General features: G+C 38.3%; 1 protein-coding gene and 1 long non-coding RNA gene across 2 annotated transcripts in view; one reads left to right on the top strand and one right to left on the bottom strand.

Annotated features, from left to right (window-relative positions):
- Window positions 1-25,993, top strand: part of LOC134656256 (lachesin-like) — an 86,753-nt gene that overhangs the window by 18,266 nt on the left and 42,494 nt on the right. Inside the window, exon 2 of the mRNA XM_063511771.1 lies at window positions 8,588-8,940. Within this exon, the coding sequence (XP_063367841.1) occupies window positions 8,829-8,940 (112 nt within the window). The 5' untranslated portion in view covers window positions 8,588-8,828. The remainder of the gene's footprint in view (window positions 1-8,587; window positions 8,941-25,993) is intronic.
- On the bottom strand, window positions 1,051-2,126 carry LOC134656476 (uncharacterized). The gene is made up of 3 exons (XR_010097519.1): window positions 1,968-2,126; window positions 1,388-1,486; window positions 1,051-1,131 (listed from the first exon to the last, which is right to left on the bottom strand). It is a non-coding gene; the product is annotated as an uncharacterized LOC134656476 (long non-coding RNA).

Genomic DNA, 25,993 nt, shown 5'->3' with positions numbered 1-25,993 from the left:
AGTCCTTTTAATTTTCAGCCAGTTCACGGCCTCATTCGTGGTATCATTGGTTTTTGAAAGAAACATTTTTTACTATATGAACGCTTCTTTTTATTAGATGCCTTCTGTACTTTTCTAGTTTTAACAGGCTGAATTTTTATGCAAGAAAGAATAAAGTTCTTTCTTGCTCGGAAATCCATACTGTAGAAATAACGGCACAAACTGCTACGTTCTTCTTCGGAAGACTTTTCAGTACATTTGAATTGGGATTTATCACATTCAATAGGCTTTGGAACTTTAGCAGGACGCTTAATGCCTTGGGTCACACAAGGTAGCCCTTCCATTTTTCGCTTTTTGGCGATATTTATTTTCCATTCAGATGGCTTAGCTTGCTTACGTCGCTTCAAGGGTTCGACACGACTCCAAACTCTGTCTAAAATATTGTCTACAATAAAGTAAACAGTGTCTTCCACTTGTGAACGAACACCTGAACTTTCAGGGATCATACTGTCATTGCAGCTAGAGTCAGTTGGATGTAATACTTTTAATGGGTCGTCCTCTGAATCTGGAACATAAGAAGAAGCTCTTTTTATGCATTCACCTTCTCCAGAAATACAAACGTTGTTAAATATCGACAAGGAACGTTTCTGCTGTTTGCATGGGCTGGGAGTTTCAGGAATAATAATATCATGGCCGGAATCATTTTGCTGAGGTGTATCGTTTTCTGAATCTGAATCTTGAACATAAGCTGCTGCTGAATAGTCACCTTCTACAGAAATCCAAACTCGATCTAAAACACCACCAAAAAAAGTCTTCCTGTTTGGAGAAAGCATTCGGACTTTCAGGAATAAAATCAGAGTCTGAATCTATTTGCTTTGGTGAATAGTCCTTAGGATCTGGCACGTAAGTGGGATCTTCATCCGAATAGTCACTGCCAAATAAATTACTTTCATCATCTGGAAATAAATATAAGCACAATAAATTAAGTTACATATTAACATAGTTAACGAATGGATCCTAATATCATTTTTTTTATATAATCTTCAAAAGACTTACTTGAGTCTGCCGCAATATTATTATCATCGGTGACAATATTGTGCATTTGGGCGGCGATATCAATTTGCGATTCATCAAGATCGGAGGAGTCATTGTCTGAAAACGAATAAATTAAAGTATGAGTGCCAAAAACACAATAACTTAAAATCATTCACGGGCAGTAACGGGATTATAAACTCGGGTAAGTACAAATAAGGTCATACACAATACATATTTTAATTATTGATCTTATCCATAAGTACAATAATGTACAGGTATTTTGCGGACTATTTTGTACTTTTACAAGTACGCGGGGACTTACGAGGTTAATGCACAATATACTATTACGGATCTTTAAACCATGGAAACTTACCATCATTATTGTTTTGCAGTTAACATCTTATGTTTTCGTTTGCCGTTAAAACACTAGGTCCCGACATAGAAAATCTGTTATTAGAACCACCTGATCCCGCTGGAACGCAAAAAATAATCATTATTATTCAATAATTTAAGCAAGCATAATTTAATTTAAACTACATTTTTATTGTTTTGTACCGTACGGTAAGCATCACTCAAAGTCGCGTGGTTCGATTGATAGTTAGTGCTAAATCCCGATAAGCTCGCTTGAAGTCGCACTAAATGAAACTACAACAATTAAAGGGGTGAGTGGTCAAACCCGATAATTTGTGATTGGTATATGAACGTCATTTAATTTACCTACAGTTACAATTTCAAAAACACATTTGCTCCACTTATCGGGTTTGACCACGCAACCCTCGCACTGCTTTTCGTAATTTATTAACGGTTTCAATATCTTAGATATATTGTTATTTAAACACAGTACTATAAACACGAAGTATATCGTTCAGGCGATTAGGTCATAACATGATTAGGTATCCTTATTTTGTACGACAATTCTAAATGTATTTCTAGGTTAGAAAATTAGATTTTACCTGTTTCTAGCCTGTTACTGCAGGCTAGTTGCACTAATTTTCTGCCTCGGTCACCCATCGCACAACTTTTAACACATACACAACCTTCATTAATACAATACACAACTTTTAACAGCTATTTTCAATTAAAATAACTATGCAACGACGAAGCGCAGCGCTTGCGATCGTGTGAATCGCGTAACTAGTCACTACCTGTCGAGGCGGCGCATGACCTTGCGGTCGTCAAAAATACTTATTGGATTCTTCTCCGAACAACTTTTTAAAGAAATTTGTTAAAGGCCCGTGCGAGAATCCGATAATTAGACTAAAATAAATATTTTTAATGAATACTTATTATAAGTTTGTTTATTGGGTTACTCTTTTAAATAGTTTGTACGTTTAATAAAAAATATCGTAAAAGTAGAATCCGACAAATGCTTTAAACGTATTTTAATTCTTACTAAAATCGTCTTAAGGTTCGAATCGTAATGAGGTAAGACCGGATAAGTAATAGTAACTGGTTCTACATTGTGTGTTTACTTGAATTTAGTATAAATTACTCTGCACTAAATACCTATAAATGTGTCTTGTGTGGTTCTTCCACTAAGTAATATTAAAAACTGAAGCCTTAAATGTACTTGTAGTATTTAGTTCTAAATTAAAACTTCAAATCAAGTACTTATTGGGTTAACAACTCGGCATATTTCCGTGATACACGTCAAATCCGCTTATCCGATTTTACCATTAGATTGAGCGATATCGAATCAATCTAAAACTTTCTTTACATTAAAATCTCACTTTTCGTCACTTATTGGGTTTCACCAGGCAACCCTCGATATACATAACACTTTTCCCCCCCTAAATATTTACTAAAACTAACGATTTATATTTAGTAACTACCACAAAAGTTAGTAGGTAAAAGGTACAATACTGACTAAACATGTTTTCGTGTCACTCAAGTTACATAGGTACGAGATATGTACATACCTAGGTAGGTTACAGACTTAAATGGTAGCATTTACGAAAGACATACTTAATACAAAATGCTGTATAAGTAATATTTAAATTATGCGAAAAAAAATATATTGTTCATATGAGATGTAAACAACATGCAGCAATAGATAATAAAACCACTGGCGTAAGGCAGGTACATTGACATGCATGCCAGTATCTGCCTTATTCCCATCACATTAAGGTTTAACCTCAAGATTATATTGCACATAAAGGAATATCAGTTATACCTGCTAAGTGCTAAGATAACACAACTAACTAAAATGATTCAAAATTGAATCTTAATTCTATCATCAAAGAGTCGAGACAACATATTTATGTAGGTATCACATACATTTCCGTGTTTATGTTCTTATCTAAATAGGTATTACAATGAAGATTGCATTTCTTCTTTTGCATGACATTCTAGTACCTGAAGTTTATTTTTGTTATGCATATTAATTAAATAACTAGGTTAATTCTCTAAACTGTACATAGATATTTAATACTTTACGAGTATGACGAGGTAATAATTATTAATTAGGTAAGGTATTGGGAGCATTAGGAGGTTTTATGACCTGTGCAAGTATAATAATAGGGCAACGACTGCAACTAGGCATTATGTAACCTTTCTAGGCATTTTAAAGCCGCTTTGCGCTTTAAACGAGGACTACGATCGGGCACTGACGCGGACGGTACCTGTGCGGGCGAGCCCGAGCGTGCACCCGGCGATGCTGGGTCAGCTGAGTGTGCCGCTACACTATCATAAAACTCCTCTGTATCTACCTATGTCTTCCACAGGCCTGTGCGACGTTGTCTTAGGGTAGTTAGGACTTACCGGTGACTCATCAGGTACCTGACTGAGCGAATGGCGCGATTTCCTTAGGCTATTTGTTTTACTGCCTGTCAAAATTTGGTCAACATGACGCTTATGCGTGCGCCCATCGCTCGTTCTTACCTCATATGACACCGGACTTGATCTTTTTGTCACGACCCCTTCCTGCCACTTACGCCCCGCCTTGGAATAATCTCTAAGTAATACCTTGTCTCCGGGGTCAGCGACCCGTAGCGCGCCTTCGCGGCGCTGCTCGTGCGTCAGCTGCGCGGCGCGCACGGCCTCCTCGGTGTCCGGGCGCAGCAGATCGAGCCGCCCACGCAGCCGCCGGCCCATCATCAGCACCGCGGGCTCTCGCCCGGTTGTTGTTTGCTCCGAATTTCTATAGGTGAAGAGAAACCTACTAAGTGCGACATGTGGGTCTTCGTTTTCAAATTGCGCCTTTTTCAGTACGCGTTTAATTGAGCGTACTGCATTTTCAGCGGCTCCGTTACTAGCCGGGTGATACGGAGCTATCAACGTATGCTTTATGCCGTTACGCAGCAAATATGTGGCAAATTCCGAAGACGAAAACGGAGGCCCATTATCGCTGACTATTCTTTTTGGTAAACCGAATCGAGCAAACATTTTCCTTAGATGCCCGATTATCACAGGCGCTGAGGTGGTTTTTACTTTTTCAACTTCAATCCACTTCGAGTGGGCATCTATAACTACCAAATAATAGTCACTACAAAATGGCCCTAAAAAATCTATATGAAGACGAGACCATACCTGGGTTGGCCACGACCACGAGTGCAGCGGCGCCACCGGCGCCACGGGCCTCTGCGATCGGCACGCCAAGCATTCGTGCGCCACGCGCTCGATGTCGGCATCCAGGTTCTCCCACCACACGTAGTTACGGGCTATTTGCTTCATTTTCACGATGCCCGGGTGTCCGTCGTGTATTTCTCTTAAAATCTTCTCACGTAAAGATTTAGGAATCACAATCCTGTATCCCCACACGAGACACCCCTGGTCAACGTGCAAGCTGTCTTTCCGGCTAATGTATTGTTTTTCAATTTCATTTAGACCGTTGGATGGCCAACCAAACATCACATACCCATATATTTTACACAACAAAGAATCTTTCGACGTCTCAGTTTTCACATCTTTGAAACTGAGTGGAAAGTTGTCCTCTATGAAATGCAGGTAACTAAACTCTTCACGACACTTCGTTCTAGATCGAACCTCAGTCGATCCTAGAGGAAGGCGAGACAGAGCGTCAGCGAAACAGTTTTGAGTGGACCTTACAAACTGTATCTCAAAATCATATGCAGCTAATTTGACGGCATAACGCTGTAAACGGCTAGCGGCCGTTACTGGTATTCCCTTATGTTTGCCGAATATATAACTTAAGGGATGATGGTCGCTACGCAATATAAAACGCTTACCGTACAAATAGTGGTGGTGTCTAGTCACACCGAACACAATAGCGAGCGCCTCCTTATCCAACTGAGAGTAGTTGAGCTCGGCGGCGCTGAGCGTGCGCGACGCGCAGCACACCGGCCGCTCGCAGCCGTCCGCGCCACATTGTGTCAAGGCCGCCCCCAGCTCGTACGAGCTACTGTCAACTGACAAAATTAGTGGACGCGACGGGTCGTAGTGTGCCAGTACAGGAGCGCTGCTTAAAACCTTTTTTATTTTTATAAATGCCCTTTCGCAGTCGTTACCCCATTCCCACTTAACGTTTTTCTTTAATAAACCATACAGTGGTTTCAATATATCACTCATATTTACACAAAATTTAGCATAGAAATTTATGAGTCCAATAAAACTTCTCAATTGAGTTACATTACTTGGAGTGGGAGCTGCTACAATGGCCTCAATTTTTTTTTCGTCTGTGTGCAGCCCAAATTTGTCAATTTTATAGCCCAGATATGTAACGCTGTTTTTGAAAAACGCGCATTTACTGAAATTTATACGTAAACCGTTATCTTTGAGCCTTTGTAGCACCGCCCTTAAATTTGCCAGATGAGTGGGCCTGTCTTTGCCAGTGACACAAATATCGTCTGCAAAAACAGCCGTTGACGGCAAACCACTCAGCGTTTCTTCCATTATCTTCTGAAAATTTTCTGGAATGCATTTGATGCCAAACGGTACACGCTTATAAATAAAAGTACCGATATGAGTGGTTATCGCCGTCATCGGCTGCGACTGCTCGTCCAATAAACATTGTTGAAACGCATTAGACAAATCTAATTTTGTGAACTGCTCGCCGCCCCCCAGCGCCGCGAACAGGTCCTCGATCCGCGGCAGAGGATAGTGGTAATCTTTCAATAAGGGATTTATAGTAATTTTATATTCACCGCATAGTCTAATGCTGCCATTCGATTTGACAACTGGCACGATCGGTGTGCCATAGTCAGATCGCTCAACTTTACAGATTACCCCCTCCCGCTGCAACCGATCGAGCTCGCGCTCCACGGGCTCGCGCAACGCAATCGGCAGCGCGCGCGCCTTCACAAACACAGGCGTTTTATCTTTTAAATGCAAGCTTAACTCTGACTTAAATGTCCCCAACCCATCTGCAAAAACCTCCGGGAACTCATCTTTCAAGGATCTCGCCATTGAGTCGTCATCAGCAATATTATTAATATCGAATAACACTTTTAACTTTCTGATCCATGTTCGACCCAACAATGGCGGTCCTCCGTTTTTAAACACATACAATTTAAGTGTTTCCACATTATCGCCACAAACGACATCGACAATAATATAGCCTATTGGTTGAATGGGGTGACCGATGTATGAACGAAATGTTGACTGTTTATTTTGAATTGGTATATTCGAAAAATGATTTTTATAAAAATGTTCAGAAACGGCCGAAATTCTACTTCCCGTGTCTACTTCGAAGTTACATGTTACGTTTGCCACTTTTAGAGAATCGTAAAACGGGTCGTCACCCTCATTGCTAGCTACCAAATTATAAAAATGGCAATCGTCGCTGGCATCGCTGTCGCTGTCTACGGGATCGTTAAAATGTAACTGACCTTTTGTCTTGCCGTTCCCACGACCGACTGCACTTTTAACTTTGCACATTACCTTTAAGTGACCTTTTTGTCCACAATTGTCACACGAATAATGCTTGAATCGACACCTGCCATCGACGTGCCCCGCCTTGCCGCAGCGCCCGCACACGCGTTGCTGGGTTTTGCCGCGCGCGGCGGCAGCGCCGGCGCCTGGGCCGGAGCTGAACCGATGCAAGCCGTCGTCCCCTTGTGCTGGTTGTGTAGCCGGGAGCGCTGCGCCCTCGGCGCCATGCGCGCACGCTGTCGCCGCGTGCCGCTCCGCTGCCTCCAGCGCCAACGCCAACTCCACGGCGCGTTTGTAGTCTATATTCTTTTCAGCGAATATCCTGGACCTCATATCTTCATTAAATAGCCCCGACACGAACTGATCACGAAGGCAAGTCTCAAGGCAAGTGCTAAAATTGCACGTTTTTGCTAAATGTTTTAATGCTTGAAGGTAGTCTCGAACACTTTCACCTTGCCGCTGAGTTCTTTGTCGAAAAACATGCCTTTCCGCTATCTCGGACCTTTGAGGCTCGAGGTGTTCTTTTACTAATCTTACGAGCTCCTCATATGTTTTAGTTTCGGGGTTAGCCGGTGCACACAGGTCGCACATTAACTCGTAACATTCTGGTCCGACAACCGTCACTAACGTGGCTACTTTCAAGGTAGTAGCAATTGAATTAACTTGTATATACTGTTCAACACGTCTCACATATGTTTCCCAATTACCGCTAGAGATATTAAAACACTCAATATGTCCATAAGGCATTTTTAAAGAGAAAAAAATCACGCACGCCTCGATCAAATTTTAGTTTTAATATACTCGTTCGCCAGTGTTAGGTAGGTAGGCGCGTCAATGAAACAAGACGATCCGGTATAGACTGACGTTTAATGCACAGATAGTAAACCCATATACATAACACCTAGCCTTTCAGTAAAACATTATACCTTTAAATCCACTTTACGCGCTCCGTCTTTTTTACGTCTTTCAAAAGAAAATACTTTAAAGAAACTAAACAAAGCAACTGAATCAACAACAATCACACAGTACTGCATTGCCCATGGGATCGCTAAGTAAAGCAATACCTTGATTGCTTGGAGGATGGCGGGTATAAAATGGAGGCGCTCACGCAAGTGCCCTCTTTCACGTAATGCTACTCCCATAAACGTCTAACCCGGACCTTTGATACAGACAAGTGGAGGAAAATGCTCCCTTAAATCATAGCGGTTTAGTACGGCGCAGGATAAGTTTAGTGTGGCGCGTTGTGATAGTCGGAAAATTTGGCAAAAAGTGGTTAACTTTTATTAATCTAAGTAAAATTGTAGGCTAGGCCACCTCAACTACGGTACATTACTAGCACACATCTGTTAAGTGATAAAATGTGATCAATTATAAGATTGGGCAAGATTCACACATGTAAATATATAGTCTTTGAAGTACTTTTTACAACTCTAGTCTTTCTGAATATATTAATCATATTTTTTCCATGATAATATTACGTTAGGTTTTGAAACGCAATTAATTTAAGACTGTGTAAAAAATTGTTTAACTCACAATTCATCCAAATCATATTTCTTTTTTTTGTGTTAGGAAAATCTCTTACGATACGATTATTTTTATTTGGTAGCTAATATATTCCAAAATAATACTTAAATGAGAAATACGTTGTACTTACCAACTTGCCTTTTTGAAGCCTAGCTGTCCAGAAATCCAAACGTACTAAATAACCCTCCCCTTAACTAAGACGTTATCTTAATTGTTTCAGGTACCCAACGGCGGATAATTTCATTAAAAGTGTAGCAATATATTTAGTGGCCAAATAAATTACTTTTATTGGGCGTCATAAATTACAGACAGCCGATGTCATAAAAAAGTGTGGGCCATAACGCCCATAACTGTCTGATTTCGTTTATCTCGAGCCACGTTTGTTTCTGAGAACTGTGCTGTGTTTGTGATGTTGCGAGTAGCTGCCATAAAAGGCGGCGTTGCCGATAATACCAGTAGGGATGGGGGGCCGTAAAATGGAGTTATTTTCCTTCCGCGGAGACAAGATGCTTCTGACGCTCTACTTCGCCCTGCTTCTCTGGAGAATCGACTGCGTTGTCGAGAGCACCAAAGGTAACTTCTATTTCGCTTACGGACGTGCTTTACGCTTTTAAGATTTTTAGGAGCACGTTTAGCCTTTTTCGTTGGTTTATGTTATGATGTTGTAGATTTATGTAGCCTGTGGAGGGTTTGATGCATGTTTCGTACTTGCAAAATTTAGTATACCGTACTTGTACAGCAGTATACAACAATATAAAAAAACACAAGTCATTTTAATTTAAATTTGACTTGGAGAATTTTACGATGTCCGATCAATATCAATGCAATGGCGTCATTAAATTCCTGAAATGGGCTCATTCAACAGCAATTCCGTTGGAAACCGGTCGCTTTCTGAATTAACTATTCTAGCATTCATCCCGTGCTACTCCATTTATTGAGCCCGAACTCTGATCCATTCAAGTTTGATGTAACTGGCAAATAGTAATTTTAATATTTGCCATTAGAATCGTAGTTTTTTTATAAGACTAATGGCTTCATTAAGGTACAGATATAACCTGTTTAAATCATCATCTTCCTCGCGTTGCCCCGGCATTTTTGCCACGGCTCATGGGAGCCTGGGGTCCGCTTTGCAACTAATCCCAGGAATTGGCGTGGGCACTAGTTTTTACGAAAGCGACTGCCATCTGACCTTCCAACCCAGAGGGTAAACTAGGCCCTAGTCGGGTTTCCTCACGATGTTTTCCTTCACCGAAAAGCGACTGGTAAATATCAAATGATATTTCGTACATAAGTTCCGAAAAACACATTGGTACGAGCCGGGGTTTGAACCCGCGACCTCCGGATTGCAAGTCGCACGCTCTTACCGCTAGGCCACCAGCGCTTTTAGCATGTTTTAACCTGATTAAATAATAGGTACATTACTCTTGCATAATGTTTCTAAATATTTTAAATAAATCGATTATACATATAACCTAAAAACCTGATGTAAATTAAAAAAAGATGAAACAAGCCCACAATTTTCATGTTACTCGACTTCGGTTGACTAAGCGCAAGCTGAACAGCAAGTTTACGAGCAATAATTCCGTTAACACAAGCACCGATGCATACTCGTAGCTCGCAATTACCTTCGAATCAAGCGAGATAACCTTTACAGCCTTTAGCCTTGGAGAGTACGAAACAATAAACACGCGTCTACGGCAGCGGTACTAAAGCGGCGGGGTTGAGGATACAAATCAGATTTCGTGACGCAAGCATAAAACATTTCGCCTGTACAAGTTGTACGGAAAGCGCCACTAGTCCTCGCCCCAGGGAGTGACAAAACGTAACGAAGCGAGCGCACCATCCTTTTACCCAAATACATTTTTCGCCTCGCATGCCGACTTGTCTTCGGCTAGATTATTTATGTTGTCCCACCGTTTCCTTGGAGGTGCGACGAACGTTAGCCGGGCCCCGGCTTATTCCCGGGGAATCGTAACGCGAATAAAATTAATAGATGTGACACCTTTGAAGTTGGGATAATTTGTTTTGCGCGGCGGGGTTTCTGTGCGATGCGTTGGTGAAAAGATAAGTAATATTATATTTAATTATACGATCGGGTCTACCGCGATATAGTTTTGTTTTTACCTTAACTTCCGATTCAGCTGAGTTGCACCAGCTGTGGTCACGGAAAGAAGGAATTTAAGGTAAAAACAATGAAATTATATCGCGGTAGACCCGTTCGTATAATTAAATATGTGTACAAAACGCGAGAGTTTATAGTGTAATAAGTAATATTTGTTTGATTTTAGCCTTTTCATGCTTGATCTAGTTTAGGTTATCAACTATAATCTATCATAATAATAAATAAACAACTCCAATAATTAAAATATAATATGTAGTACCTAAAGTTAAATAAAGTATAGGTTGATAGTATTTTTGACAATTTATACTAAAGCTACATTCGAGACAATGATGTAAGATAACCTATTTTTACTCAACAGTCCTTCTTACCATTTTAACTATAATTATATTAATTATGTATTTGCGTCAATTGGAATCACCTATGAACGAAGAGCGAACGAGCGAATCGAAGAGTCTCTTATTAAAAACCTTTCGACGAAGACGATTTCATCAATATATTATTGACAATAAAATAATCAAATTACCTCCATTCTCTGTTTTGACTTATTTCATAAAGTACCTAACTTTTGACTTATGAGTAATGAGCGAACGAAGTAATTTTATAATCTTTACTGCTTATACTTAGTAGCGACACAGGATCTTTCATATACATTTTTAATGTAGCATTAAGGGCCTTGTAATCATTCGTAGCAAGCGCGAGCAAGAAAGTATCATGTGATCCTAAGAGTTTCAACGGCTTCAAGTTTGTTATTGTTTCGCGTTCTTGGACCGAAGAAACGTTTTTGGATAAAGTAAATTTGTTGCCATAATCTTTGTCTAAACATCTTATTCGATCCTATGTAAATGGCACATTTCATGTGCCTCTTTACCTTACATCGAACATAATACCGTCTTTATTTTGTTTACCAAACAACATTAAATCAATCACGTATTCAATGAAACCTGTATCAGGAAGATCCAAGGCGCTTGGTTACCTTCCTCGAAAAACTCGGTCTGTGGGCAAAAGCTTTTCACTAATTCTAAATTTAAATGCATGAGATCGAATGGATTCACGCAGAGTGGATCCGGTGCGGAGTTTTCCGATTGCCAGTGCTTATGTATTTAGGGGAAAAATGGAAACGTTGTTCGAAGGATACAAAGTGCGGTATCAATTGATTTTCTTTGAAGGATTTATTTCATACTGTTTACATCATACAATACAGATTTTACAATTAAACTGCGTTTTTAGGGTTCCGTAGCCAAATGACAAAAAACGGAACCCTTATAGAATCGTCATGTCTGTCTGTCTGTCTGTCCGTCTGTCTGTCCGTCCGTATGTCACAGCCACTTTTCTCCGAAACTATAAGAACTATACTGTTGAAACTTGGTAAGTAGATGTATTCTGTAAACCGCATTAAGATTTTCACACAAAAATAGAAAAAAAAAACAATAAATTTTTGGGGTTCCCCATACTTCGAACTGAAACTCAAAATTTTTTTTTCATCAAACCCATACGTGTGGGATATCTATGGATAGGTCTTCAAAAATGATATTGAGGTTTCTAATATCATTTTTTTCTAAACTGAATAGTTTGCGCGAGAGACACTTCCAAAGTGGTAAAATGTGTGTCCCCCCCCTGTAACTTCTAAAATAAGAGAATGATAAAACTAAAAAAAATATATGATGTACATTACCATGTAAACTTCCACCGAAAATTGGTTTGAACGAGATCTAGTAAGTAGTTTTTTTTTATACGTCATAAATCGCCTAAATACGGAACCCTTCATGGGCGAGTCCGACTCGCACTTGGCCGCTTTTTATGTTTGTATACATATTACAGGTCACATTTTATTTGATTGATTATAACGTTGAAGCATTGCATGCATTGGAGCGTAAACATCACAGTGTAAAGTAACGTTTTTTATTTGAAATTTACCGTCAATGTCGTATTTTGAAAACACGTTCAAGGTTAGAAACGTCGGAAATGTCGGATATTTAATAAATGTTAGTAACAGCTAATTAGGTTTCACGTATCAAATGTAAGTATAATGTTACCTTCTATATAATTATGTCTTATCATCCCGTTATAATAAGTTTTCTAAAGCAGATCCCCTTTTCTTTACACGTGACCCTTTATTTGAGTCAACATTAATAAATATTACATTAAGATTTAATTAGCTGCAGGGAATTCCAGCCAGTCATTGCACAAAAAAGAACATTACCCAGCAATATCCATTTTTTCCATATCTACAACCGACAAAAGGCCCCAAGTGACGACAAGTATAGTAGGAGACATTTTTACAAATAAAACAACTAGTGATGTGAAAAGCACAGATGTGTAGTGCGTTCGCCGCGTTTTAATAGCGAGCTGTCGTTGACACAAAGTGGCATTGTGTATTGCACAAACGAGCCACGGGGGTGAACAAAAAAGCCCTTCTAATTGTTTGCACATTTCGACCCCTTGAGATTTAGCACGCTAGGGACGAGGGACCGAGGGCTGGGTTGGCATTGAGCGCGTGATAGATGAATTTTCAAATTCGATTTTGCTTTGGGTGTTTTGATACATAGGTTCGGGGAGAGGTGATAGATTTGGTAATATTGGTTTTGATACGACGGATCATATTAATGACTATTTTATTTGGGAATACTCGTATTCATTCCCCGGCGACATAATCGTAGCTTAAAAATAAACGATTGACAGGCCTATTCGAATATACGCATGCATCAGAATGTCAGTTATCGTGAATTTCGTTCGTAACTACTTTTATGTAGGTACACTTGGCGCGAGCGAGACGCACGGATAACTAAGTAAATGTCGTTATTCAGATGTCAATGATGTCGGTATATGTTCGAATTAACCTGTTAGTAATTAAAAGTAAATAAGACGTAGGCAGTTAGATATGTTCTGACAAGAATAAAAAAATCGTTATCATGTCAATACTTTTTTTACATTTGATTTTCTTACTTAAGTTACCATAATTATGCAATGTACTTAAAATTTTGAGCATACGATGCGGTTAAGGTTTATCTGCAGTTAACTGTACTTAATGCGTGGTTACAATGCAAGTGTAAAATTGCAGTGTAGCATAATATATTATAATTAAAAAGTACCTACTATACATATTTTTACCAAGTAAATAGATTAGTTGCGCCTGACAAGCAATGCAATCGATCCTGTTCCCGATGTTATCTTAACTAGCTTGTTGACGTGACGTCACACGTAGTGAAATCGCGTGCAAAATACTTTTGGAAGGCTAAGACGATATTTTAGACTTGATAACCTGGGACGTATTTTGAAATAAATATTTTTTAAGATGGTAGCTAACAATCCAGTAGCTAAATAGAGTACAATTAAATACGTACGATTTTTATCGCTGGAAATAAATGATGTATGGTCGATATCATAATCTGATCTGTTTATCCTGATTGTAAAAAAAAAATCATATACTCCAACCACAAATAGGTAAATACGTATTTATTCTGTGGTTGAAACAAGATTGTATCCATCGCGGCAAAATCCCTACACTAAACAAAAGAAAAAGACGACCCTCTATTACCGATCACTTTTCCATCAGCAAAACAAAAAGTGCTCAGCGAAAATAATTATACCGCGGCTCGGCTCGGTCTTCTAATCGAAAATTGCACGCGTGTGTTTGTGAAACCATCTCGGCCATTGTAGCCATAGGCCATCGCCGGCCATTGTGTTCCAAGTGGCTGTTACGGCCTCATTTTTTCCCAAGCTCCCAACAAAGGATTGAGAAGAAATGGCGATTGTGATATCACCCTTCTGGGATTGGTCAATTATCGCCAGGGTTATTTAGATATTATGCCGAATAAACGGACGGTTAAATATGGTAGGTATATAGAAAGCGTTTAGCTTGGGTTGTTATATAACAGTTTTATTACTAGTCTTCATCTTAAAATATCTGGGGCGTATACGTATTACAAATTAAAGATATCTTATTGATACGGTTTTAACACCCCCTGGCACTGATTAAAATAACCGACTTGGTTTCACATTACATCTCAAAACTTTTTTGTAGTAAAAGCGTTGCGAGACTTGCACCTTTTTACATGTAATGTTTTCCCGATCTAGTTGGCAACCTAATACCAAGAATTCACGAACTAAGTAGTTTTCACGAAAACGACTGCCATCTGACTTTCCAACTCATAGGGGAAACTTGCCCTTTTAATTGGTATTTTAACGGCCTTCGGAGCTGCCAACGAATCTGGGGGTCTTCATGGGATTGGAGCCCCAGTTGGTAAGGGCTCCGGCTGTTTTACATATCGCATAGTATTCACAACTAAATACACTCGTATTATGGCTCCTCTGCACGATGGGCTAGCGCCGGCCACTCTAAGGGACGCGTTTATGCGTTAGAGGGAGCAAGTGATATTGCTATCTCATTCTACCGCATGGCTGCGTCCCTTGGAGTGGCCGGCGCTGGCCCATCGTGTAGAGGAGCCATTAAATACCTAAATATAATTCAACAACAGGAGTAGGTATTAACCTGGAGGTTTTTCCTGAATTAGTAATGTTTTAGCCGGAGACTTATTTATCATGATAACGGCTGCTAACTTAATCTGTCAGCTCCCACGGCTCATATATGAGCCAGAACGCTTATGGTGACGTCATATCGTGGGATTCGACAGGTTAATCAGTTAATGATCGTCTTTTGTCCCTATCTGTCGTTATGCCATAGAGAGGGACAAACGACGATCGTCAGCTGATTAACTTAGCAGACGTTTATTAATTACGTACGTAATTATGCCGTAAGTATATACGCCGTATATTATTGCCAACATTATTAGAGTGTCAATAAATGCTAGTCCGATACAAAACAACAGTAATCGGTCAGATAAGGGCATTTCTCAGGAGGGCCATTTTTACGTGTCCGGGGCAAAAAGTTATTGAATTTACTGTTCAATAAATCTGAATTAATTCAGGCATGATCTTCAGCATATATTCTATCTGGGACACTATGAAACTAATTATTTGTTATTTATATAATACATGAAAAAATATCCAAATGCGAAAAATGATGTTCGGTGGGCGTGTCCCGCGCCCAGATTTTTTGAAACAAAAAAATTATTACTCAAGATGGGGCATTATATCGAAGTTATTATTCGGTATTCACGCATAAGGTATTAGTTAACTGATCATATTCTTTATATCAAAATAATGTGTTAGCTCAACACATTGAATAAAACCAAATTTACGATGTGTCCCGGGCTGTAGACTGATTTCGGTGTAATTTACAAACCATGTCTGTACTCTTACAAAGTTGTAGACCAGGAACTCAGTGGCTCAAACAAAGTATGCTTTAGTTGTGCCTTAACCGTTGAATAAAGTAGAGGTGCAGTCACAGTATACTAAGGTAATTTTTTAAATGTTTCTCTGTCATTCGGTGGGTTTGGTTCTATGTTTTTTTGAGATCGGTGGTGCAATTTTCTCCCACAGTTTTAGTGTCTTTATCGTTATGCAAGTGATTAAGAAATCCTCGAAAGTACGTAAACCCATCATTATTACATCTCCTCTGTATCATTCATACTATTTCTGTAATTGCTAAAAAGCGATTAATTTTGACATCACTGGTGTTGATTTCCTTGGTTTCAGTGGATTTTTTGACCACCGATATCAAGAAAGTGATCACCGAATTCAAATCCTGCTTTGTAAACTAGTTTATTGTACTTTATTTTCCAACTTATCACACCTAAAAAGTACAAGATACGTTTTATAAACGTAAAACTATGCTTGTACGTAAATTAAGTCATAGTATAGGTAAACAAAATCACTAGTTTACAATTATTTCGAATGTTTATTTAACGTAAAAAATACAAACTTAATACTTAAGTACCTTATAAAGTTGACAATGAGTAGTTTTTTTTCACAAGACGTATGTTGAAAATCGTAGACCCAATGTATCTTTCTCTCTATCCGCTGTTGTCTTGATTTCTCTTCAAACCAATGGAGTATATTATGTGAATTTGTCGTCTGTATCACTTGAGGCCCTCCTACACCACGATACCTTGAACTTGAGCCAATTTAAATAAATGTAGTTACTTAGATCCCACTTCGTTTAAAATAACTTGTGTATTTACATACTACGCAAGGTGCACCCACAAAACAAGGGATTAAAAATAAAGTGGCCTTCTAATGTCGAGATCGCTTCAAAGGCATTGAACGTACCTACTGATCAATATTTCTAAAGCATAGCCATGAACACATATTCAACATAGCTAATGTTTTAACAATCCTCAATGTCTGATGTATTTATGTCTAAATATCGGAGTTACAATTTAGCTCAAGTGTTTGACGGTGCAGGAGATCATAATGAATAGGTGATTAGATCTTTAAGCATTAGTCAACAGCTTCAAATAGTTTTAAATTGAGGGAATACACGCTTTAAAACTCTGTCATTCAAAAATACTACATATTTTTAAGTCTAGCAAAAAAATTGTTTTACGTATTGTTTACATTGTTTTATAAGTGCATTAAATATTTTTGAGTATTGGACACCACTCAAAAGTATCTTGTTTATCGGGTGTAGGTAACATAAGTTTCTTTTTGATGAGTGTGCCGTTGGATTGTGTGAAACAAACATTTTCTTTTTCATGGCACTTAAGTATGTGCGAATTTGTGGCCGACATGTCTAAAACTCGTTTCGGGACCATACTTACTTCGCCCTATTGTATGAGGATAGTCAATTAGTGTGGGATATATTCTAGAGATGTTGTTTCATAAGCCGCAACTTGATTATTTTAAAATCTTGAGTAAAATTTATGTAAGCTATGCGATATCATTAGCCTCGCTACATCACTTATCATCAAATAATAATGAAAAATATGAATAGATTATAATATAATTTAGATATAAAATTGAAGTGTGATTTCTGTGTAAGCATTTTTGAATTCGGTGAGGCAAATTGATTTCAGTGCCTGCACATGATTTCGGTGTTTTTTAAATCTCAAATATCAAAAAAACTATAAGGTTCTAATGGAGGCCTCCACTAGCAATATTTTTTATATTAAGGCTAGATTTTAGGAAATGAAGTCGTGTATCAAATAAGTAAAAAATAAAATTCGGCACCGAAGTCAGGCACCGCACGTCATCTCTGAGAATCGCCCATAAAGGTAAACAAAGGTTAATATATATATATATATATATATCGGCGAAGGATGGTCCTAAATGGCGGTGGGCGCGTGGGGGTAGTACCTAGATGTATTACTTCACAGCCAAAATAGCAGGTACCGTAAACCGGGGTGACTTTCAAATGCAGGGGCGACTTCGATATTTCAGTTTTTCAGCCGTTACATATTTTTATTCGGATTTTTTAGTAGTAGGTAAACAAGTATGTATAATAATCTAACTTGTTACACGAACAGTTCGAGAAAATAATGACTAATGATAATTTAGTGGCAGTTTTAAAACTATCAAAGTATCCCCAAAATTTCCTAAAGTCACCTCGTTTTACGGTATGCCACCAACGCATGAAATAAACATTCGGACTCATCAACCATACCAGTGCCTACTATATTTCAGTACTAAATGATGAAAAGAACCAATTGCTATTAGAATGTTGACTGGTTAAATTGAAAATAAAAAGATCACATGAAATCGTTCAAATCTTTATTTCAGTCAAACTAAACCGGTTCCAACCCTACACCTCTGACCCGAGAAGATTCAACCCGGCAACAAACTCGGCGGGACACATCTTTTCAAAACAACACATAGTTTCTTTACTTTACAAAAGCAAGCTTCTAATGGCACATAAGAAATCAAAATAACACTTGGAATAAAACACTTAGCTAAACGGTTAAACAACGTGAGAATCTATAAGCTTTCAGAACAATCCTTCAGGTGTAAGCCCTCAGGAACGTAGCGAATCAGGCACGAGCCTGGCCAACATCCGATCTCTAGCGCGGCCCGATCAAGAAGAAAGAAGCCAGTTCCAGCGGCGGAGCCAACCGCTCCCGCCTCCAATTCAAGTTGGTAAACCTGCCTGACCAGTCTACCAACATAACGACAAAAATGCCTGCTCGTGCCTACGTTCACTCAAGATACACATCTTGACGTTCCAAAGCCTTCTACCTGTCATTTTCGTTCATCAATACGCCAATAGATGGTGGCGTTATTCACTACGCAACTTTATTATTTCGTTACAAGCAAATAATACGTAGCCAAACATTGCTAATCGACTTTTACAGGCGTCTAATATGAACTGTAATGCTGCAATATGTCTTTCTAGTGTCTCGCTCCGACATATATATATATATTTTTTTTTTTTGTACCAGTACAAATAGGTGAAATGTATACCTAATAAGTAATATCTGTAGGACGACCCTTCTAACTTCTGATTGATCTTGGAATTATTTATTTCACCCCTGACAGGGGTCGGTAATACGGCTATAAATATACTAACACATAAACAGACCTACTCAGATAAAGGTATTCTCCGTAATTTATTTCTGTCACGTATTAAATGGAATACTTAATGTCTAAGTATCTTCGTTCGTGAGAAACGATCTTGATCTTTCATTTGATTTATATAAAGTAACATACATGTGCTTATGAAATTTATTTAAGAACTTAGTATATAGAAAGTTACTTCATTTGTGGCATTACAGATCTAAGCTACATACAGCCAACCTTCAATAAGGTCCTAATTAACCATAAATAGTAAGTGGTACACGCGCCAGCTTAGAGCGTTTGCACACTGTCCGATCGGATATCAAAAACACGACTACAAGGAAGCAAAAAGTTTTTTTTAATTAAGTATATGTACAATTAATTATTGTTTGTCGAAGAAAACGTTAATGCAAAAATAAAAGGACTTGATGTCATAGGCCATTTTCTAGCTTTTTCTCTATAGGTAATCCGATATCGCAGGTCACAAAGAATTATTTGTCAGAGGGACAAAACTGTTAGAGTCTGTGCGGAAAGAGAAGAGTCGTGGAATGTAGGGGAGCCCATACATTCTACGTCTCTTCTCTTTCCGCACAGACCCTATCCTGATGTTGAATTAGATGCCTTTATACGCTTTTGGTATAGTTCTGATTCGTAATGTTTGTCCGTTTTGACCTTAGCCATATTTTTGATCTTCACTGTAAGGTCGGTGTGGCTAATTCCGTCATAGGGTCTATTCCGTCTACTAGCTTTCTCGACCAACGAACAAAATTGATAATTACATCGACAAAGCAGCGATTGCTTTTAGTTTTAGCAATCAAAAGTAGATGGCTTTTTTCCTACGATTTAAAGTCAAAGAAATATAGGCTCGTGGGCGGAATATTCCCTATATATGACGGAATTTGCCACATTGACTTTAGGTAATTTTCTACAGAACACCAACGATTAAGCCCAACACGAAAACTTAAAATATAACTTGGGAGCTGTTCATAAATTACGTCATCTATGTTTGAAGATTTTTGACCCCCCTAAAATCATCCAAAAATCGTGCTTCGAATGACCCCGTTTCCTGCTACGTCATGCTACCATCATCCGATGTCCAGACCCCCCCCCCTCCCCCATTTGAAATGACGTAATTTATGAATAGCCCCTTGGCAGTTAATTACCGATCTTCCAGACCCGCCTCCAGTGTCTGGGCTCGTATTTTTAATTAAGTAACTAGAATAATTTCGCAAATGCCTACTTCAGAAAATAATTTTATATTACTTCGCTATCCGATGATATTACCTACATTTATTCGATAGGTAAATAAATAATTTTAATTACGTATCAGTAATTAGATTCTGCGCCATTAACAGCCGGCTCAGCTACTCAGTTTATTTATAAAATTTAAATTCATAATATTTTAAGAGCCAACGCGAAATTGTAGTTGCTAATTATATAAAATTTATACACGTTTTTAGGGTTCCGTACCCAAAGGGTAAAAACGGGACCCTATTACTAAGACTCCGCTGTCCGTCCGTCCGTCCGTCCATCCGTCCGTCTGTCACCAGGCTGTATCTCACGAACCGTGATAGCTAGACAGTTGAAATTTTCACAGATGATGTATTTCTGTTGCCGCTATAACAACAAATACTAAAAACAGAATAAAATAAAGATTTAAGTGGGGCTCCCATACAACAAACGTGATTTTTGACCGAAGTTAAGCAACGTCGGGCGGGGTCAGTACTTGGATGGGTGACCGTTTTTTTGCTTGTTTTGCTCTATTTTTTGGTGATGGTGCGGAACCCTCCGTGCGCGAGTCCGACTCGCACTTGGCCGGTTTTTTTAATAAAGGGTATGAAAAAAATCACACGGAAACTAGAATATATTTTGGCAGACTCCAAATTAAAATATTAAAAGCCAAACTCGATATACAACAATCACGAATACATGTCGAAAATAATTTATTTTAAATCATATAATATACCCTGCATACTATAACTGTAAAGTTTTAGTACCTATAAACAACTAGTGCTTGAGCCGAGGGATCTGGCAAGCAAAATTTTAAATTTAAGTATACTTTCAGAGTAACTGAGATAAAATGTAAAAACCCGCGCGACGCCCACATTGGGCCCGATTCGGATTTTGAAATAGACATCTATTAGATATCTTTTAGACATCACCATGATACGATAACGATATGTTTAAGATCTAACCTGTCAAAGACGTTTGCGCGATTCTGGAGATACTCTCGAACGATATCCACAGGATATGACTTAGAGATCCAATTCAGATCTAATAGATATCTAACTCTATCTGACGTAAAAGTGACATTGGTTGCCCGAATTGCGCTGCAAAAGAGAACTAGTTGATATCTAAACTATAACGTATCTAGAATAGATCTATAGTACGTGTCGTCTCTTGTAAATATCTTGAAGTTCGAATACGGCAGATTATCCTTCGCATGAAAATGTGGCCGACAAAAAAAATCTATTTAATTATAGAACCAGCTCACAAATTTTCAATCGTCGTATCCTATCGACAAAATAATATGAAAATCAGCTTCTTAAGGCAACATTTCCATAATAGTTTCGCCATTATAAAATAAGGAAATAAACAGGGTGTTACGTATTACTGGAACATATTCTTAACGCTCTGCATCGCACCCCGGAATCTTATGAATTAGGGGCGGCAGCGCGGACAAAGAACACAGAACGCCCTCGGTATTAAGTTTGGTATGGCGAATGCCGTCCATCCATCCACCCATGTGATTCATGTAATACATACATACTTTACTAAACTAAATTATTCGCTATTCTAATAATATAGTAAATAGGTACTCATTAAGAGGAAATACCAGCAGAGACCCTTCTCAGATTTGAGAATTTTAGGCAAATATCTCCGTCGCGTTGACGGGGACGGTTACTAAAATTAGTGTGTAAAGGACAATTGCAGCTTAGGCAAAAAATCTGATTAAAAATCTCAGAAATCGAGTTTTCGTTCTCAACATTTTCCTACTCCAAAACTTAACCAATCGGCCACCGATTTCCAATAGGGAAAAGTGTGAAATTAGTTCCTACTTATAATGAATAGAATCAGGCGTTACTTTGCGGAAATCCGTATTAATAAATACCAAAATATTACTTTCCTACTTAATCCGCGAAAAGATTATAATAAATTAAAAATATTTTCTATTTTAGAGATTTATGCGGATTAGTAAAGTTATATTTTAGTATTCCTACTTATAATTTAAAAATATACACACATTCAAGACTTTCACTATACAAAGCTAACCTTATAGATAGAACTCGACCCTCCCTATTAGAACATCGATACAGCGAATCCGGGCCAACAGGGAATCCGTTTAAAGGTGTAATAAATCACTTGCACTCTGTATTAAACTCTGTTAGGGGCAGTCGGGGGCAGCCATGCGTATTGTCTGCTTGATTCAGATTACCACGCATAGACTTCGCATTAAGAAGCATAAAGGATGATTCATGCTACAACGGCCCGGCCCGGGCCGGAGCGCCCGTTACTTCGGTTTTCTATGAAAACGTCACGTAATCACCGATCACCCGTCAGAAAAATAAATGTCAGAAGCCACGTCCCGGGCCCGGACCGTTGTAGTGTGAGTCATTCTTAATATTACTTTACTTTACTTTATTTTGTTGTAAGGTCATGTACATAGTAAATCCAGATGTTATACAATAAATTCGAGTTAGACCATGACACCCTGTAAGGGCACACATATTAGGTACAGGGTCGCGCTCTTACCACATCTTTATAACCGTTATTTGCAAACTATACATACACATTTATCAAACAGAGCTGATAAATTCACCTGCATTTTTATATACTACTTACTGAAGAATTCTTGGTAATATTTGCACATGATCAGTGCCGTGGTCACAATAATTTATTGTGAGCGCCTACACTCAAAATCACTGTCTATTTAGGTAACTGTCTAATTGTTTTCCGTGCGCTATCTAGTGGATTAGTGATCTATAGAGCTGGCAGATGTGTGGGGCATTCGATTTAGGGAACGCCTAAATATATCTATATTTCGATAGCCGTTAATGATGCGTAGCCATAATCCAGATTACGAGTGGCAGTAGGTATCTATTTTGTCCGCGGTGCTTTTGTCTGTAATGTTTATGTCACAAAAAATTATATTTTATGTTGTCCACAAGAAAGACCCATAAACTTAATGTATACTAAAAAGTTTTTGACACTTATTTAAAATTACATAAAATAGCAGATTAGTAGGTGTCGTCGGTGCGAATAAAAAAATCGCTATGTATTTTTTTACGATTTTTTGATTTTGGCATATTTTAATTCCTTTTTCAATTTCCCGTCGACCTATATCAATATTTTTTTTATATCTATATTAATTTTGAAAATAACTAACAAAATTTGTACAAAAAAATAGCTATGTGATTTTTTTTTGCACATAACAAATCGCTATGTGTAAACTTTACACATGACGATTTTAAGTGAACCAAATTTAAGTCGCTATGTAGCAAAATTCTGGTTAAAATAATTTATATTGTAAAAATTTACGAAAAAAACTGTTTATATTCTGCATAAGTATCAATGTAAAAACCATTGATCTACCAGAAAAAAAATACAGATGCAACAAATATATTACAAACAGGAAAATAAACAGTTTTTTTTTGTCTCCTGTAAAGTAGCTAAAAAATACATGGCGATTTTATTATTCGCACCGACGGTATGTACCATGCTTTGCCATGATGAATGAAACCATCCTTGTGTTGTATTATGGTGATATCACATAACCCTCTTCAGAGCTTGTTAATAATTAATAATACAAAGTGAAAGTCAAAGTCAAAATATACTTTATTCATGTAGGCCTAGCAACAAGCACTTATGAATCGTAACATTATTCACCACCGGAAAGCTCAAGGAAGTAGCTTATTTAAAAAGCAAAGTGGTTTACTTACCGGAGGGTTTTGTATTTAAGTTAAATTTTATGAAACATGTATTGTATTACTTATAACCCGTGGTGATCAGTAAATGCGGGAAAATTTACCCGAAAAATACGCTTTAAGGGTCGAATTTTCCGAGAAAATAATGCTCTATTTGAGCATCAAAGCCATACGGTGAGATGAACAAGGTAAATAATTCCAGAGTTTAGTGGGATGGCCCATTATTCTCGATGAACAGGCCATCTATCAAGTGGTGGGGCTTTCAGCGGCCATAATGAACGTGCACCTAAATATCCACGGGGGGGTTAACACGGCGTGAAATATCGGAGAAATTGACAAGTTTATTTTTAATTTTAGCAATAGACGAAGAAAGAACGACATCTGCCGCTGACAATTTGGAGTGATATTGGTGCGGCTTTAAAATTTCTTCCTTGTGCTGATGGGGTAATAAACTTTAATTGTTTTCTGATAGGAACCGAAAGGGAAATTCAATTTAAAATATACGAAATTTGTAATTTCGCGGAAGGAATTGAACTAACTAATATAACACACAATATAAGAGGATTTACAGTGATATCACCCGGTTCCCGCAGCATGCAGTGTTCTGCAATATTGTACGGCAATGCTTTCGTAATCTGAACTTTACTTTATAAAGTACTAAATACTAGCGACCTGCCCTGGCTTCGCATGGGTTACACAAAACCTTAGCAAATTATACCTAAACCTTCCTCAAGAATAACTCTATTGATAGGTAAAAACTGCATAAAAACCCGTTCAGTAGATTTTGAGTATATCGCAAACATACATACGCACAGACAGACGCGGCGGAGGACTTTGCTTTATAAAGTGTAGTGATGAGTCGTAAAGCGTCGCATTAATGTCCAACACTTCATAACGCAACTTAACAAAGAGTTGCTAATGTGGTTTAGTAAACTAACATATTCCTAAAATATTATGACAATTCTATTCATAGCGTTTGATACACGTGAACACGGACATTAGCACTCCAACTAATGCGAGTGCGTTAATGTTGGGCTAATCTACCGTGCACGACCGTTATTCCCAAGCCACTGCTACTTGGTAAGTACGGTTGTTCAAGTAAAACCAACGAATACCCATAGTTTGCTGTCAGTTTTACTACCTATATTTTATATCGATCGCATAAAATGACAAGTTTCGTAAATTAAGTTTTGAAATAACAATTATTAGCTTTCACCGCCGATTTTTTTCGGTTTCTATGTGCGATCATTGGAAACCATCCTTGGTAAGCCAGCACCACCAGAGCCCGTACCATGAGTCACTGACAGTGTCAAAACTGACATTTACGCTATCGAGAACGTAATTTACTTTCTATACATCTCGTTTGCACAAATATGCGAGTACGAGCAAGATGTATAGAAAGTAAATTACGTTCTCGACGGCGTTTATGTCAGTGCCAAACTGATGGTAGCCGTACAGAGCTTTGGTTTTTAGCGGATCCATATGAAGGCCGCAAAGCCGGACATAGTAGGTATTATCCACGTAGTAGTTATTATCCACGTAACTCGCCGGTTTTCGTAAAAAAATGCCGTCCAGCGAAAGCTATAGGTAATTAGGTACTCTTGCAGTTTACCTGCTAACATTACGGAAGTGAGATTCCCTTATTTATGCAGTAATTTTACGTCACAAAAAAAATCCCATAACCGATCAAAAATTTGCCAGCTAAAAATTATAATTTTACTTTACGTTACTTCGCCCATCCGGAACAGCATGTTCATTTCCGTGACCCGCAGCTTCTGATTCTACTCAAACACCAAGGTTAGTGGCAAATAATGTTCCTAAACGGGTCACACAAATTTTGGTTCCCTAAGGCATGACGAGAGTTGGTAATACATGACCAGTTCGGTTGCGGTGTCGGCAAAATTATGCAAATTTGTTTAGTTGACTGCAGCCCCGTATATCACCGGCATTGCCATTAGCAGATAATGTGCTCATTACGACTTTGGTATTTACAATAGGTGCGTATCAGGATAGTTTATATGATTAGTAGGCATTTCAGTGTTGCTGATGGCAAATTACTACCTAAGTGTAGTAAATATTAACAAGCCATCCACAGGTTTTCTATTATATTGACTATGATCTGTATTTTGAGATACTTTTCTAAAGTAATAAGAACTTTGTGATTCTGACATAAAATATTCAAAGTATAAAA

This window comes from Cydia amplana, chromosome 18 (assembly GCF_948474715.1).
Source record: "Cydia amplana chromosome 18, ilCydAmpl1.1, whole genome shotgun sequence".
NCBI classification, from domain to species: Eukaryota; Metazoa; Arthropoda; class Insecta; order Lepidoptera; family Tortricidae; genus Cydia; species Cydia amplana.
Note: the sequence above shows the minus strand (reverse complement) of the source record. Positions and strands in the feature narration are given on the sequence as shown.